The following is a 17,188-nucleotide window of genomic DNA, read 5'->3' on the forward strand; positions in this document are numbered from 1 at the left end:
CTGAAGAAGGATCTAGGCCCGAAACGTCAGCCTTCCTGCTCCTCTGACGCTGCTTGGCCTGCTGTGTTCATCCACCTCTACACCTTGTTATCTCAGATTCTCCAGCATCTGCTGTCCCTACTATCTCTTAGGACCAGTATGTTTCTGTGAGAATGAAAGGTAAGGATGGCAAAATTCAGGAACCCTAGATGACAAAGATATTGAAAATTTAGTTAAAAATAAAGGAAAGCATATGCAAGGTATAGGAAAGTGAAATCAGAAAAGACCCTTGAGTAATATAAAGGAAGTAGGAAAGAATTTAAACAAGGAATTAGGAAGACTGAAAGGGGCCATGAAATGTTCTTGGCAAATAGGATTAAGGAGAACCCCAAGGCATTTTGTTCGTATGTTAGGATCAAGAAGGTAGCTATGGGAAAGGGTGGATCAATTCAAAGACAAAGGAGGGAATTTATGCATGGAGCCAGAGGAAGTAGGTGAGGTCCTTAATGAGTACTCACATCGGTATTCACCAAGGAAAAGGGCATGGATAATGTTGAGATTAGAGAGATGTACATTTATATTCTAGGGCATGTCAATATGAAGAGGGAGGAGATTTTAGGTGTCTTGGAAAAACATTAAGGTTGATAAGCCTGCAGGGCCTGATGGTATCTATTCCCAGGATACGGAGGGAGGCAAGACAGGAGATCACTGACCAGAGATGTTTGTATCCTCTTTAGCCACACATAACGACCCTGAAGACTGGAGAACAGCCAGTGTTGTTCCTTTGTTTAAGAAGGACAACAGGATTAATCCAGGAAATTATAGGCTGGTGAGCTTTGTGTCAGTGGCCGAGAAATTATTGGAGAAGATTCTCAGAGACGGGATTTACTTGATTTGGAGAAGAATGGACTTAATAGAGATAGTCAGAATGGCTTTGTGTGGAGGAGGTCTTGTCTCTCAAATTTGAGTTTTTTCAGGAACTGCCAAAAAACCATTGATTAGTGGATATAGTCTTTTGGACTTTACTAAAGCATATGACAAGGTTCCTCATTATAGGCCAGAACAGAAGATTAAGTGTATGGGATTCACGGTGAGTTGGGAAGTTGCATACAAAATTGGCTTGGTCATCAAAGACAGAGTTTGTTGTGGAGTGGTGCTTTTCTGACTGGAGATGTGTAACTAGTGATTTTCAACAAGTATCAGTGCTGGGACCCCTATTTTTTTTCTTATATACATTATATTTAAACACATGATTGGGATGAAAAACGTAGGTGGTGTGATTAGGAATTTTGTGGACAACATGAAAATTAGTGGAGTTGTGAGTAGTGAGGAAGGTTATCAAAGGATACAATCAAATATAGATCAGTTGGAAAGTTGGACCAAGAAATGGCGAGTGCAGTTTAATCTGGACTAGAGCTCGGTGATGCATATTGGGAGGTCAAATGCAAGAGAAAAATATATGGTAAATGGCAGGACCCTTGGGAACATTTGATATACAAAGGATCTTGGAGTGCAAGTTCATAGTTCACTGAAAGTGGCAACACAAGTGGATAAGGTGGTAAAGAAGGCATATGTTATGTTTGTCTTCATCGGTTGGGGCATTGAGTATAAAAGTTGGCAAGTCATGTTGCAGTTGCATAAAAATTTAGTTAGGCCTTATTTGGAGTATGGTGTGCTGTTCCGGTTGCCACACTACAGGAAGGATGTGGAGGCTTTGGAGAGTTTGCAAAAAGGATTTTACCAGGATGTTGCTTTGATTGGAGTGTATTAGCTATAAGGAGAGTTTGGACAAACCTGTGATTGTTTTCACTGGAGACTCAGAGGCTTAGGGGCGACCTGATAGAAATATATAAAATTGAAAGGCATGGATAGGTTGGATAGGCAGATGTCAAATATTAAGTGGATAAGTTTAAGGTAAGAGGGGAAAGTTGTAAGAAGATGTGCGAGGCAAGTTTTTTTTACAGAAAAGAGTAGTAGGTGCCTGGATGTGTTGACAGGGAAGGTGGTAGAAGCAGATACGATAGCAACATTTTTAAGAGACATTTAGACAGACACATGAACAGGCTGGAAATAGAAGGGTACAGACCACATGAAGTCAAGTGGGAGTAGTTTAGAATGTCATCATATTTGGTGCAGACATGTTGAGCCAAAGGATGTGTTTCTGTGCTGTATGATTCTATTTTCTATCTCTTTCCGGAGATGCAAAGCTTCTGGCTCTCTTGTTCACACCAACAAGTTGTTCACCTGCCTCGGAGCCAATTGCATAGTCATTTGTAGGCAGAAGGTATTTGTCGTCAACAGCTGGTTACCACATCACAGTCCATTTGTTGATGGCGGAATCTCACTTTGTACTCACTGCCTGGTGACAGTTTATTTGCAACTGAATTTCCCTTTTACTGGCTGAACAAACAACAGTATAAGTAGTGCTTACAGTAGCTTTTAAAGGAACTTGCTTTTAAAAAGTGCAGCTACCCCTTCCACAATCCTTATTTTATAAAACAACCATTTTTCTATTTCAGTCCACAGTCCATATTACAAAAAAAAAATTAGTCTTGATGAAATGAAAGAAAATCCTTAATGCTGCAACTGTTGATACGTATGTACTCATTCTTGGATCTTATTTTCACCAAATCGCAAATGAAATGGTGTGGACACTGAAGCAAAACCAAATTAGTGTCTGCAATCTGTAAATAAAATATCAAGACAAATGCGTTGCTGGCTGTACTAAACTTACTAATTAAATACATGTATGTATTCAAAAAAAACTACTGTTTATTATCCGTATTTAATTCTATTAATAAGACTTTTTATTTACAGGTTCTTGTCTTATTTGGCAGAGCAGTGAATATCTTTCCGCTGTCTTACCTTCTGAACTTCTTTCGAGACCATAAAATTACCCCCAAAATGATGTTTGTTATGTGGTTTAGTGGTAAGTGGATAATTGTTATTTGCAGCATAGTAAAATGTAGTTTTAAGTTTTAACATTTTTCATTTAAAACAATAATATAAAACGAGCAAAACTCATTAGATTTAGAATTTTTTTGTATTTGCTGTACTCTGGACATAAAGTTATGCTGTTTGATGCTTTAGTGATGCTAAACTTAGTGGGACAATTCATCACAGCTTTTTTTTTGTTGCTTCATATTTGATTTGATTTACATTTCCAATGAAAACCTAAATTTGTATAGTGTCTCTAATGTAGAACAAATATCTCGACAGTTTACAGAAGCATATTGTCATAAAGTGAAAAAACGCAATTTTAAAAGTGGCTACCAAAAAACGACTAAATAGGATTTTAAAGATCTTCTTTAAGGAAGAGAAGGAAATGATAAGAACCACAGAGTTAAGGAAAAGAATTTCTCTGCCTTCTCCTCTCCCTGTCATGTCAAGCACAATTCAAGCCAACTTTTGCAAATTGCTGCACTATTTTATTTCTGCCAGTTTCACAACCTTTCCTACATTAACCTCATTCCCACAAACATGCGAGATGAATCAGCTTTAGTTCAGTGATAGTTATAGTTTAGTTTTCAAGTCCCTCTCTTTGGACTTGAGCGCATAATCTAAACTCATACTTCAGTGCATTTCCAAAGCCAAAGGTACATTGTCACAAGTGCAAGGTTTTGGATGAGACAAGAAACCAAGACCCATCTGTCCCTCAGGTGGACATAAATTCCATGACATATCTTGAAGAGCTGTCCAATGTAGCATTTTAGTGTTTAGAATTTAGTACGTTCTGATTAGATTCTCTCTCATTCTTCTTAGCTCCAGTGAATGCATGCCAAGTTGACCCAATCTCCTTTCGTTTGGTAAACCTGTTATCACAGGAATCAGCCTGATGAGCCTTAGCTGCACTCCATCTACTTCTCTTTGCTAAGCAGACCAAAATTGTACACAGTACTTGGGTGTGGTCACATCAAGACTGTGCATAACTATAATAAGACTTCCTTCCTCCTTTGTTCAAGCCTATTTCCTATGAAAGCCAAAATGCAACTTGCCTTCCTAACTTGCTTGCTTTGTGACTGGTGTAAAAGGACACCCAGGTCTGTCTGTATGCTGACCTTTCCCAATCTATTACCACCTAAGTATGCCCTGTCATTCGGTTTTTCCTACAGAACTAAACAGCTACATACTTATCCATGTTATTCTGCATCTGCTATGTATTTGACATATGAAGCATATAAAATAATGTCTGTCTGAACCTTCCTTTTATACCCAATTTGATATCAACCTCTCTAATTATTAACGAATTAGATTTCAATAAATTTTAATATGATGATCATCACTGAATAGATCTGACTGTGTGCATGTTACCTTCAACATACAATGGGTTGTCTTGATAGAATGTTTACTTTATCTTTAAAAAATGACCAAACTTTTACTCATAAGTGTCCCTATAGTTTAAAACTCAAGGGCACTACTATTATTAAGACCCATGGAGTCTTGTTTATTTATTTCCTACAGTCTATTCTAACAGTAGTATTTAAAATGGTCATTTAATGTAATTGATATAAATTAACAAAAATACACTCTTATTAACTACTGACTGTTAACTGCTTTGATTATGGCATGATTAAGGTACTTCTAATCAATTGTGTTTATGGCTGATTGCTACTTGTACATGTGTTGTGATCAGAAATTGTTACTGTATCCATGTGACAGTACTAGTTGGCTTCCTTGTTTCCTTCGACTAGCAGTATACAATATATTTGAAAAAAAGCGTCAAGAATCGCCAAACTAGCAGACTAAAATTCTAAAACCAGTTCTATTTGCAAATTCTCATAATACACGTTACGCTGGTGATCCGTCTTTTTGATCAAAGCCAGGTGAATCTTCCAGCTTCATTTAAACCCTCTTCAATTTGAGTGAAGGCTCCCACTTCTATTTTGTATGGAGTCTTACCTGTATCTCGTGCTGTCACACTCTCACTGCACCTGTCTGAGGTTCAGTGTCATTTGTAGAAAATTCTGAAACCTAATCCTGCAATGAATTCCTATGCTGTCTTCCACTCTCAAAGCTCCACTGCACAACAACTCTCATGGGTGCTGAGTCCAGGAGGTGTGCTAGTTAGCTATCTTCTACACCTCCCTAAGTTTATTCTATCATGAAATTGTATAAGCTGTGTATTCACTGTCAGCAGAGTTGCTTGTTATCAGGCAGGATTCAGAGCAGGTCGCATGAGTCCTTTCATTCCTCAATTTTACCCTAAATTAAAGGCATGGTCACATAACAAACCTCTATATTTGTCGCATTCTCAACCAGCACTTCCAGTGGGAGCTTGCTATTTGTAAATTGCTGCCATGCATTACAAGTGACTGTACTTCAAAAGTACTTAATTGGCTGTAAAACACTTTGGGGCACCTTGATATCATGAAGGTCAGTGTATAAATTTGTTTTCACAATGGCATCTTTTGCACTATGAAGTATTTTCATTGAATGCTATACCTTCCTAAACATTGCTTCCCTAATCTTCCTGGATTCACCTCAAAACATCCTCCAAATTCCAAAATTAACTTGCTGATCCTACATTTGATCTCCTAAGTATAATCAATCTTAAACAAGCAACATTGGTATATCATAACCGCAGGTAACTCAATCATAAATTAATCCAAACATCTGTCTGTCGTGACTATCTACTTTATAACTAAGTGTTTATTATAATACACAAATTTGACTCTATAGTAATTTTTTATAATATGCTTTGAGTTTGGTTTTAGTAAAAACACTACTGTTGTTTGAATTGAAACCTCAGTTGATGTTAAATTGGCCCTAATCAACATTGATGGACACAATATCTGATGTGATTTTATCTCCTTGCTACTCCTTAAATCCTTTGGACTTGTTCCCTTGCTTGAACATTAGGTCTACGTGGTGCCATTCCTTATGCTTTGAGTCTACATTTGGAGATGGAGCCAATAGAGAAGCGTCAGCTCATTGGAACAACCACAATAGTCATTGTGCTTTTCACGATTCTGGTTTTGGGTGGAGGAACAATGCCTCTCATCAGGTTGATGGATATAGAAGACTCCAAAACCCACAGAAGAAACAAGAAAGATATTACCCTCAGCAAAACTGAGAAGATGGTATTTGATTTGCCTTTTGTCTTCCCATCCTTTGTGGCACTTTGACACATGAGCCTTCCTATCAGCCGATCAACCAAATCAGAAAATTGGGAATTGAACAATTAAGATAGAATACCACAGTCATAACTTCTTAGAATAAAAGACCCAATTACTTGTTTTGGAATTAAAGCAATTGTTTAAAAATGCAGCATTTTCTTAGCCACTTTATAATACTTTGAATTTGCTGACTGTCTTTTATTTTAATTAAAGATAATGAGTAGAATAATACAATTTGGTAGTAAAAATTGCGGCGTTATTTTACAGAATTCAATAAATGTAGTTGGCAATCTAACTCCGTATAAAAAGACTAATAATTATATGCATAGTTCTAATTGGTTGCTGTTGTTTCCAGGGAAATACAATTGAATCTGAGCATTTATCAGAACTAACTGAGGAAGAGTATGAAGCACAATACATCAAGCGGCATGATCTCAAAGGCTTCATGTGGCTGGATGCGAAATATTTGAACCCTTTCTTTACACGAAGACTTACTCCAGAGGTTGGCCTTTCTAATTTCTCTTTGATCAATAAATCAATATTTAATATACTATAGTGCATAAACTGATAATGTTGGCTGTGAAATACTAGAATTTACTGTATTTTTTAACCTTGGAAAAGGAAGTTAATAGTTGGATTTGATAATTAGGAAATTCAAAAAGATTCTTCCTTCTCTCGTAGCTATTCTAATGTGGTGAAGTTTAACATTCCATACTTTCTTTTTCCATTTCTCGTTATATTCTATGTAAAATACATAAGAATATATCCTTGAACTTTTTATCAAGGACAATCGATAAAGTCAATAGAGGGAAACTATTTCCACTTATTGGGGAGAGTAATATTATGGAACATAGCCTAAAAGTTAGAGCTTGATTTTTCTGGAATGAAGTTCTACAAACAAAGGATGGTAGGCGTTTGGAACACTGTTCTACAAGGAGTGTTTTAAGATATGGAGCAAAGGTGAGCATATGGAATTGAGTTACAGAGTAGCATGATTGCATTGAATGGTAGAGCAGACTTGAGATAAAGACTTGCAGTTGTTCTTATTTTTGCATATTCATTAAATTCAGTATGATAATTCATAGTTGACATCTATTTTATTGGTCTTGACATCTGTTTTGTTGATCAGCACTTGGAATAGTTGGATTGTTGCCTGAGGAATTTTGGGTAACTTTGTATTAAGCTATTTGGATTTAGTTAAATTCCACTTTTAAGGAATTAAGTGCGCAGATACTGGAAATCCAAAACAGTTCCTTTTGAAGAATCTGAGATGCTGTTTCTCGAAAACCAAATCTGTTTGACATAAGCTGCCTTTACATTAGAGAGAGAACATGTTGAGTTTGTGTAAGATATTATTGCTTCTAATACATGGTCAAGGACTAGGATATATTGAAACACTGGTATTCCATATTAAGTCAAATCAATGAGATTACAAAGTAAATCTTTACATTTTTGAGGTAAAGGCATCATTATATATTCATATACCCGGAGCTCTTCAGAAAGTTGAAAGTATGTCATCTTTAAATTTTTATGCTAGCTTCAACAAATCGAGTAAAATCCCCAGAGGGCTCCTGTGTCTGTATCTTACATATGTATATTATTCTTCTGGCAATATCATTATGTCAGCCACATCTGGTTAATCACCCTTCAAAAACAACATCTTGCAACAACATGTATTTACTCACTGATAACACTAATCAATTGTTAATGAGATTCCTGCTCCTTGGCACTATTGCCATTAAACTGCTCATCCTATTTCTCCTCTTCACTCCTATGATGGTAATTTAATTTATTCTTTTGTGAGATCTGGGTATTGCTGGAGAGTCCAGCATTTGTTGGCTTTCCCTAATTGCCCTTGGACTGAATGCCTTGCTAAGCTGTTTAAAACTCAACAACTTTTTTTTTTGTGGGTCTGAAGTCACAAGTAGGCCAGACTGGTTTAATATAACAGATTTCTTTCCCTAAAGGATATTGTTAGTGGACCAACGTTTTGGCACTGGCTTTCAATACCAGCCTTTTTTAAATTTCTTGTTTAAATTCCACCAGCTGCCTTGATGGAATTTGACCCATGACCCCAGATAATTGGCCTGGGCATCTAGAGTACAAGTCTAGTGTCACTATGCCACCATTTCTCCTTTTGATTGGTATTGTTAAAAATTCTCTCTCGTTCTGGTGCTATTCCTGAACAATTATGGCTTCCAAGTATTTGCCCTTCGTTCCCAAGGCTATATTTTAAAATTTCACCATTCTGGCTCTCCCGTCCCACTGTACTACCAAAACTGCTGTCAGGACATGATTTTTTGACTTTGAAAGTGCATGTATCAAAGACACATTATTCTTCCTAATACTTCTCAATTTGTCTCCAGAATTTGACACAGTTGATCCCACAATGCTGCTCCAACATGTCTGCACCATTGGATAGTGTAAGCTTCATTCCACTTGTCCAACAGTGAATACCCTACCAGTTTTGAGACATAGAGAAAATGATGGAAATACTCTAGGTCTGACAGTGTCTATAAAGACAGAAAGAGTCCAGTAATTCCCAACAGGATCAGAAACCCTATTTCTGACTTTGATTGGACTAAAAGATATGTACTCACCTTTTGATCAAATGTGCCCTGGAATTTCCTGGATGGATGTCTCCTTTTGCAAAGGAGTGGAGACCAATCAAGGAAACATAGCTAACAGCCCAGTCAATGAGAGTGAAAACCACACCTTTTGCAGCAGTAAGTGCTTCATTCTGGGAGTTTAATTGTCCTGCAGCCAGCCGCTTTGACAGCTCTATGTAAAGATAAATATAGGGTTTAGAATAGAAGATGGGTGAAGGATGTTGCTGTCTGGGATGCCTTTTGGATGACTAGTGAGGGAAATGGGTAAGGCTAAGGGTAGTTTGGCCGGAAGTGAGCGATGGATAGTTGGGGTTGGGGGATGAGGTCAGGTGATTGAAGGTTCTGGAAGGGCCAGTGGTCAGGTTTGTGTATTTAGGGAGATTGGTGGTGACCTGAGAATTCAATTTGATGGTTACCCAGGAGTTCGAGGAGGCTTTTAATTCTCTAACTTTTCATGGGTTAATATTAAGCTTAAGTCAGTTGGAGCCCTCAAATTGCTGACTGTAGGGAACTTTTTTTGGAAGTTTCCAGCTGCAAGATAATTGTCCAAAGAAAATTTCCACCGAGTCAGCTGCATTAGGTCCTGACAGCACATCCAGTTGGCTTAATGAAAACAAATAGCTAAAAATCAGACTTTCTGAGCTGACACTTTAGGGTTTTGACCTGTCTTCAGAGTTTTCTCCCTCCACACATTTACAGCATCTGCAGTATTTTGCAATGAGCTACCTGTTAGGTTATAAAAACAATACAGAAAGTGTACAATGTGGTGAAGATTCATGGGAAGACTTTAAAATCCAGCACAGGATAACTTTTTTAAAAAAAATAGGGTAAAGAAAATGAAATATGAGGGTAAATTAGCTAGTGATATTAAAGGAGAAGAGCAAGAGTTTTTTTTTAAGATATGTGTAAAAAGTAAGAGAATGGCAAGAGTGGGCATAGGACTGCTGGAAAATGAAGCTGAAGTGGTAGTACTGGGGAACAAAGAAATGGCAGAGGAACTTAACATAAGTTTTCACAATGGAAGACACCAGCAGCATACCATTACTTCAAGAGAGCCAGGGGACAGAGGTGAATGTAGTGACCATCACTAAGCAGAAGGTGCTCAGGAAGCTGAAAGGTCTGAAGGTGAGTAAATCACTCAGACTGGATGGACTACAGCACAGAGTTCTGAAGGAGATAGCTACAGAGATTGTGAAGGCATTGGTCATGATCTTTCAGAAATCACCGGAGTCAGGAAGGGTTCTGGAGGTCTGAAAAATAGCTAATGTGACACCCCTGTTTAAGAAAGGAAACTGTAGGCTGGTTAACCTGACTTGTATTGTTGGTATGATTTTAGAGTCCATTATTAAGGATGTGATTGCAGAGTACTTGGAAGTGCATGGTAAAATGGGTCTGAGTCCGCATAGCTTCATCAAGGGGAGGTCATTCCTGACATGTCTGTTAGAATTCTTTGAGGAAATAATAAGCAATTCAGACAAAGGAGAGCCAGTGATGATCTGTTTGGATTTCCAGAAGGCCTTTGACTAAGCGCCACACAGGAAGCTGCTATGTAAGATAAGAGTCCATGGAGTTAGAGGCTGGATAGAGGATTGGCTGACTGGCAGAAGGCAGAGATGTGGGATAAAGGGGTGTTTTTCAGGATGGTAGCCAGTGACTAGTGGAGTTCCGCAGGGGTCATTGTTAGGACTGCAACTATTCATGTGATACATTAACAATCTGGACTAAGTTTGCAGATGACACAAAGATAGGTGGAGGGCAGGTAGTGTTGAGCAAGTGAGGAGGCTGCAGAGGACCAGGACAGGCTAGAAGAATCTATTCCAAGTGCCGCCATTTTGCCCAGTGTGGGAAAGTGTGACATTACGCACTTTTGTAGGAAGAAGAGGCATAACCTTTCCCAGTTTAAAAAAGATAGCCTTCGGAAGTCTGGAGCACAAAGAGACTTGGTAATCCTAGTTCAGGATTCTCAATAAGGTTAACATGCAGGTTCAGTTCGCATTTAGGAAGACAAATGCAATGTTGGCATTCATTTAAAGAGAGCTAGAATACAAAGGCAGACATGTACTGCTAGACTGTATAAGGCTCTGATTAGACCGCATTTGGAATAATGTCAGCAGTTTGGGCCCCATATCTAAGGAAGGATGTACTAGTTGCTAGTGTTGGAGGGTCTCCAGGAAGTTGAGAAGAATAATAACGGAAACGAAGGGCTTGTCATATGAGGAGCATTTGAGGACTCTGGGTCTGTATTCAATGGAGTTTAAAAGGGTGAGGAGGGTCGTGTTGAAACTTGCACAATGCTGAGAGACTGGATAGAGAAGATGTTGAGATGATTCCAATGATAGGAGGGACTGGGATCCAAGAGCACAGTCTCAGTGAAAGGATAACCTTTAGGACTAATAAGAGGAGGAATTTCTTCAACCAAGGGGTGGTTACTCTGTTGAATTCATAGCCACAGAAGATTGTGAATACCAAGTCATTGAGTGTATTTAAGACTTATAAATAGGTAGACAGGTTGTTGATTACTAAGGGGATCAAGTGTTACAGGGAGAAGGCAAGAGAATGGAGTTGAGAGACACAGCCATGCTCAAATGGCGGAGCAGACTCAATGGGTTGAATGGCCTAATTCTGCTCATATCATGTGGTCTTATGATCTGAGTGGTAAGTTTCTCGAGCCCTAGTAACAAGTTTAGTCGTAGTCATAGAGCTTGGAAACAGTCCATGACCAAGTTTCGCAAACTAAGCTAGTCCCACTTGCCTGCATTTGGTCCATAGCCCCCTCAACCTTTCGTATTCATATACCTGTCCAAATGTCTTTTAAATGTTGTTACTGTACCTGCATCTACCACTTCCTCTGGTAGTCCATTCCACATATGAACCCACCTCTGTGAAAACATTGCCCCTCAGGTCCCTTCTATATCTCTCCTCTCACCTTAAAAATATGCCTGTGGTTTTGAACACTCCCACCCTAGGGAAAAGACCTTTGCTATTCACTTTATTTCTGACCCTTGTAGATTCTGTTAATGGACGAGGCTGATTGATGACTCCTCAACAGTGCATTTGGATTATTGTACAATTCAAGTGTACAATTACCAAGTCTATCACTAAGTGTCATCTTAGTTTCTAACTTGCATCACACTGTACATCTCTGTCCCCATTGAACATATAATCAGTGGTTTTTCATTATCCTTTTCAACTCTATATAATTGTATAATTTGAAGTTGGCCATGGCTAATCAATAACATTTCATGTTAACCAGGCTGTAATCATAGATGCTTATGTTTCAACTTAACTTTCAATGACATGGGTGTGCTAATATTCTGCCAGAAATGCAACATAGCCATTAAAAGTGGAATATGACTGATAATTTTCTTTCTTTTCAACGACATTTGAAGTAAAATGTTACTTCTCCTTATATAGTTTATAGCATTCATAAATGATTGCAGCAGCCTTATTTGTTTATCTGAAAAGAAAATTAAAAATGATAAGCAGAAAGGAAAAGGCATGTTCAGGAAGAACTGCATTGCTTGCAGTTTGGAGAGAGAGATTCTGAACAAACATTGACTTTGACTTTGTTTAAGCGAAAGTTTATTTGTGCAGGCCTTTGTTGCATTAAATACTGGTGCAGACGTAGTAAGCAGGAAAGTTGCAAATTAATATACATTTTCTCATTCTTTGTATTTCTTTGTCATCATTATCAAGAAAAATCCAAAACAAATGGAATCATTTGCTTATTTAACCTACTGGGTAGCAAGTTCCTATAGGCAGGTCCTTCTCATATATTTGGAGGGACATGTAATGTTTTACTTGGACAGTAGCATGTAGAAGCAATAGAATTTAAAAATACTGTTTAAAACTCAGTGCTGAAATTGTGAGTCTCTTAAAACAGTAATGCGGTTTGTTACTTTGCTCTATTACTACTGGCCAAGTACATGTAGATCTTAATTGTGTATATCTGTGATTTTTGGTTTCCTGCAAAAATATCTGTTTCCTCAATTCTGTCATCCACCCTTTGATTTCCAAAACGAGCTTCTTGTTTAGATCGCATTCCAGTTTAATTCATTCACCTTCACCACATTCAGCTCGCACCCATTGCAAGATAGAATAACGTGCTCATAACTGCCAGCAGCATACTGGTGCCTAAGCACCCAGTTTCACCATCAGAAATCTGCAGTGCCTTTAACAAATAGGTGACACTTTCAATTCAGGGTATGCACTGTCTTCAAAGTATACTGCCTTTATACCTCAAGCTGGTCAAAGCTTCTTTCCCAGAGCTCAGATAAATAAAACAGCACAGATAAGTAATTTTACTGAGATGCATTGAATTACTGAAATGTATTCTAATCTCATATTTCTGATTATACATATGTACTCTAGGACCTCCATCATGGCCGAATACAGATGAAAACATTAACCAACAAGTGGTATGAGGAGGTACGTCAAGGACCATCAGGTTCTGAAGATGATGAACAGGAGCTGCTCTAGCGTATGGATTAATTAAACATCTGGACTTTACTCCAGACATTGCACCACTATATTAAGTTCCATTAGGATACAGGAGAAGGGCTGGCACCAATTTGATTCAATTACACAACATTGCATTCTGAGCCTCTTAAAGTGTACATAGTGCCATCTGTTGGCTGTTTACTTTCCTTAAAGGCAAATAAATCTGTACACTTACTTCTTCCATGTAATATTTTGCATGTTTAGATTGTCATTATGAAGGTGGGCAGTTAACCCTAATCTAAGAAATATTTATCTTAAAAAAAACTAAATGTAAATTAACATTTACATCACAAGCGGATATGCACTTTATTGTAAATAAGATTACAGTTTTTCACTATCCCCAATTTCCTTGAGCATTCTGATAATGAAGAATTTTGATGAGTTCATTTAGCTGCTAAATTATAAATCCTGCTGCTTTTTCTCCCCTTGCTGCTATTGTTAGACAAATTTACTTTGCTTTCTACTTTGTAACTTATCTCAACCTTTACTTGTTAAATTGCTGATGCAGTCATGATACTCCGATGTAAGTTTTACCACCTTTAGATGTTCTAACCCAGTTCTCCCAGATTTTGATGAGTTGTGTTTGCATCACAAGATTGTCCACAAACGTTTTGTCTGGACCATCAGTATGTTCAAATAAATCACACTTACAAAGGGATTTTTCATTCCGTTCCAATTGATTTTAAACTAGAATATTTGAGTCATTGCAAATTTAATTATATCACTGGGATTTGCATATTCTAGCCTACAAATTTACCAGACCAAACTGACCTCAGCCTGTGTTTCCTTGAGAACAATTCAACATTTGTGACTCTAAAGGGATGCAGCAGCAATTCAGCAAAATAATAGTGTGCATTACAAGGAAAACTTCTCATCTTTATAAAATGGAGTATCATCTGATTTAAGAGTAATCTTATGGGGAAGGTATTATGTTTTTGATGCTGTACCTAATGTTCATACATTGTACATGAAAATTTTACACTTTTGTCAAGGATGCAAAATTTGTTTCTTTAAAATGCAAGGATAAGAATGCCAACTCATCTTATCAAGTTCTGACCTGGAGACAGACTTTTACAAATAGTTCTATTTCAGCCTGATACCAGGAGTTAGCAATCAGATAAAATTAGTCCCCAAGACAGCAACTAATCATCACAATTATGCTCAAAAAATATAGATAATCTATCCAAAATGTCAGAGTAACGTGTATGAAAATGAGCCTGTTTCTAGACTCAGTAAGATCATGACTGATCTGATTGTGCCCTTAATCTCACTTTTGAGCCTGCTCCACCATTATCCTGGGTGAACAAAAATCTGTCTAATTCAGCTTTGAGAAGATTTAATGATCCAGCATCCACAGCCAACTAGAGTGGGAAACTCCAAAGATTATCACCCCTCTGAATGATGAATTTCCTCCTCATCTCTGCCTTAAATGGAATGTCCCTTCTTTTGAAACTGATAGAACATAAGAACTAGAAGCAGGAGTAGGCCATCTGGCCCCTCGAGCCTGCCCCGTCATTTAGTAAGATCATGGCTGATTTTTTTGAGACTCAGCTCCACTTACCCGCCCACTCACCATAACCCTCAATTACTTCACTGTTCAAAAATGTATCTAGCCTTGCCTTAAAAACATTCAGTGAGGTAGCTTCAACCACTTCACTGGGTAGGGAATTCCACAGATTCACAACCCTTTGGGTGAAGAAGTTCCTCCTGACCTCAGTCCTACATCTGCTTCCCTTTATTTTGAGGCAATGCCCTCTAGTCCTAGTTTCACCTGCTAGCGGAAACAACCTCCCTGCCTCCACTTTATCTATTCCCTTCATAATCTTACATGTTTCTATAAGATCTCCCCTCATTCTTCTGAATTCCAGTGAGTATAATCCCAGTCTACTCAGTCTCTCCTCATAATCCATTTTAGATTTAATTTTAGATTCCAATATGAGAGGCAAGACTCTGTCAACTACCCGATTAAGCCCCCTTAAATTTTCTATTTCAGTAAGATCACGTCTCAGTTTTCTAAACTCAATTTGGTGTTGATTCAACCTGCTCAACCTTTCCTCTTAAGGCAATTCCATAATCCCAAGAATCAGTTTAATGAAACTTCTCCAAACTCCTCCAATGCAATTTTATCCTTCCTTAAGTAAAGAGATCAGTTCTGTGTAAAGTACTCAAAGTATCATCTCAGCAATGTCCTGACCAGCTATGGTAGGATTTTGCTACCTTTTTACTCCATCCCCCTAACAATAAAGGCAGTTTGCTAATAACTTGAACAATACCTGTACGCTAACATTGTGATTAGTCTACAAGGCACCTGGGTCATTCTGTCTGCAACATTCTGCTGTCTGTAAATTTATATTGCATGAGCAGAGAGATTGGTTGGCACATGGGCTCAGATTGGTCAAGGTTTTTCCATGGAGAATGCACCAAGGAACACTAAGTCCAGAACTTTCAGTTTAAATTGAATAAAAAAGGGGGCAAGCTGACTTGAATTGAGGCATACTATGAGGAATGCTCCATATAACCATGTACCCCAAACTTTAATTGAAATGCACAATATGGACAAATGCAGTTTTCCTGCAAAGAACCAGGTCCTGCATATGTATGTAGTTTCCAGCAAGCTCTAATGAACCACATTGCAAGACCAACTGATAAAATTTCAGTAATATTTGAAAGATTAGATTTCAGTTTGCTAGCTTTGTAAGCAATGATTATACTTCTGAGTAGCCTTAATACAAATTTTATATTAGCCTAAAAAATGGTGAAATGTTTTTTGGCAGAAGCTGACACTGCAATGCTATCCATCTATTGTTATTCAAGCTTGAGATAGAAATATGTCAAAACAAGGATTGCAAAGCCCACTTGTCCATATTAAACATGCATCAAATACTACATTTTGTCTAGTAATTAAGAGTGGGCAGAGTTTCAAACTTGTTTTAAAACAAGTTCTCTATCAATCTGCTATTTTGATTACATCTAGAATACTAGTGACACATCATGAAGGAAATAAGATATTCTACCAGAAAAAAAGCTAATAAAAGAGGAAAATTTAGTCCATGCACTATATTCTCAGTTACATTTAAAAACAGAGATAAATTACATACTTAATTTCATTTATTTGTCTTTCACCCTCCACCATTTTTTAAACCACTGCTCCAAGTCATTATACTTCTCCTACAACCTATCAGCTTTTAGCATTGTCTTTTAAGTTGTTTCAAGCTCAGTATTTGAGTTACTTGCAATGCTCTCTCAAATGAAAATACCAATTCATGTAAAATGAGAACTACTGAAATCCCTTCCAGTTATTGTAAATTTTAACAATTTCAAATTGTAGGCTGCATTGTCACAGAGTTGCTGCTCATGGTGCAGCTGAGTTGTTGGAAGTCATTTCCCTAGTGCTGCTAACTCAGATATCCAAGTTTCTATAAATGGTCATTATTTTTGATGTAATTTAATAAATGGGAAAATCACAATTTTTTGGGAAATGTGTGTGATCTTAAATGGACAAATTCAATATTAAATATGTTCGTGGGATATGTTAGTTTTATTAACTGTACACATTCTACAAAATAATTAGGATTACTGAAGCAGAGATAGTAGGAACTGCCAATGCTGGAGAGTCTGAGTTAACAAGGTGTAGAGCTGGATGAACACAGCAGGCCAAGCAGCATCAGAGGAGCAGGAAAGCTGACGTTTCGAGTCGAGACCCTCCTTCAGAAATGGGGCCTGCTGTGTTCATCCAGCTCTACACCTTGTTATCTAGGATTACTGAAGCATTCCTTAAAATGACTCAAACTGATCCAACAGGAAAATGTTCATCAAATGCAAGTACAGTGGGTACTGTAAATCTGCAAGAAAAAAATACTGGAAGTACCCAGGGTTATTGCTATCTGTGGAGAGAGGAACAAGAGACGTCAAGAAATCTTCGTCAGAATTGATCTGAAACATTGACTTCTTTCTCTTTCCATAGTTACTGACAAACATACTAAG

The 17,188-nt window shown here is 37.7% G+C and overlaps 1 protein-coding gene across 1 annotated transcript in view; it reads left to right on the top strand.

Annotated features, from left to right (window-relative positions):
• slc9a8 (solute carrier family 9 member 8) overlaps positions 1–16,884 on the top strand; it is a 67,888-nt gene extending 51,004 nt beyond the window's left edge. Inside the window, exons 13-16 of the mRNA XM_020512236.2 lie at positions 2,797–2,908; positions 5,839–6,059; positions 6,451–6,597; positions 13,076–16,884. Coding sequence (XP_020367825.2) covers positions 2,797–2,908; positions 5,839–6,059; positions 6,451–6,597; positions 13,076–13,183 — 588 coding nt within the window. The 3' untranslated portion in view covers positions 13,184–16,884. The remainder of the gene's footprint in view (positions 1–2,796; positions 2,909–5,838; positions 6,060–6,450; positions 6,598–13,075) is intronic.
• Positions 16,885–17,188: the final 304 nt, after the last annotated feature.

Source organism: Rhincodon typus, chromosome 19 (assembly GCF_021869965.1).
Source record: "Rhincodon typus isolate 14 chromosome 19, sRhiTyp1.1, whole genome shotgun sequence".
Classification (NCBI taxonomy): domain Eukaryota; kingdom Metazoa; phylum Chordata; class Chondrichthyes; order Orectolobiformes; family Rhincodontidae; genus Rhincodon; species Rhincodon typus.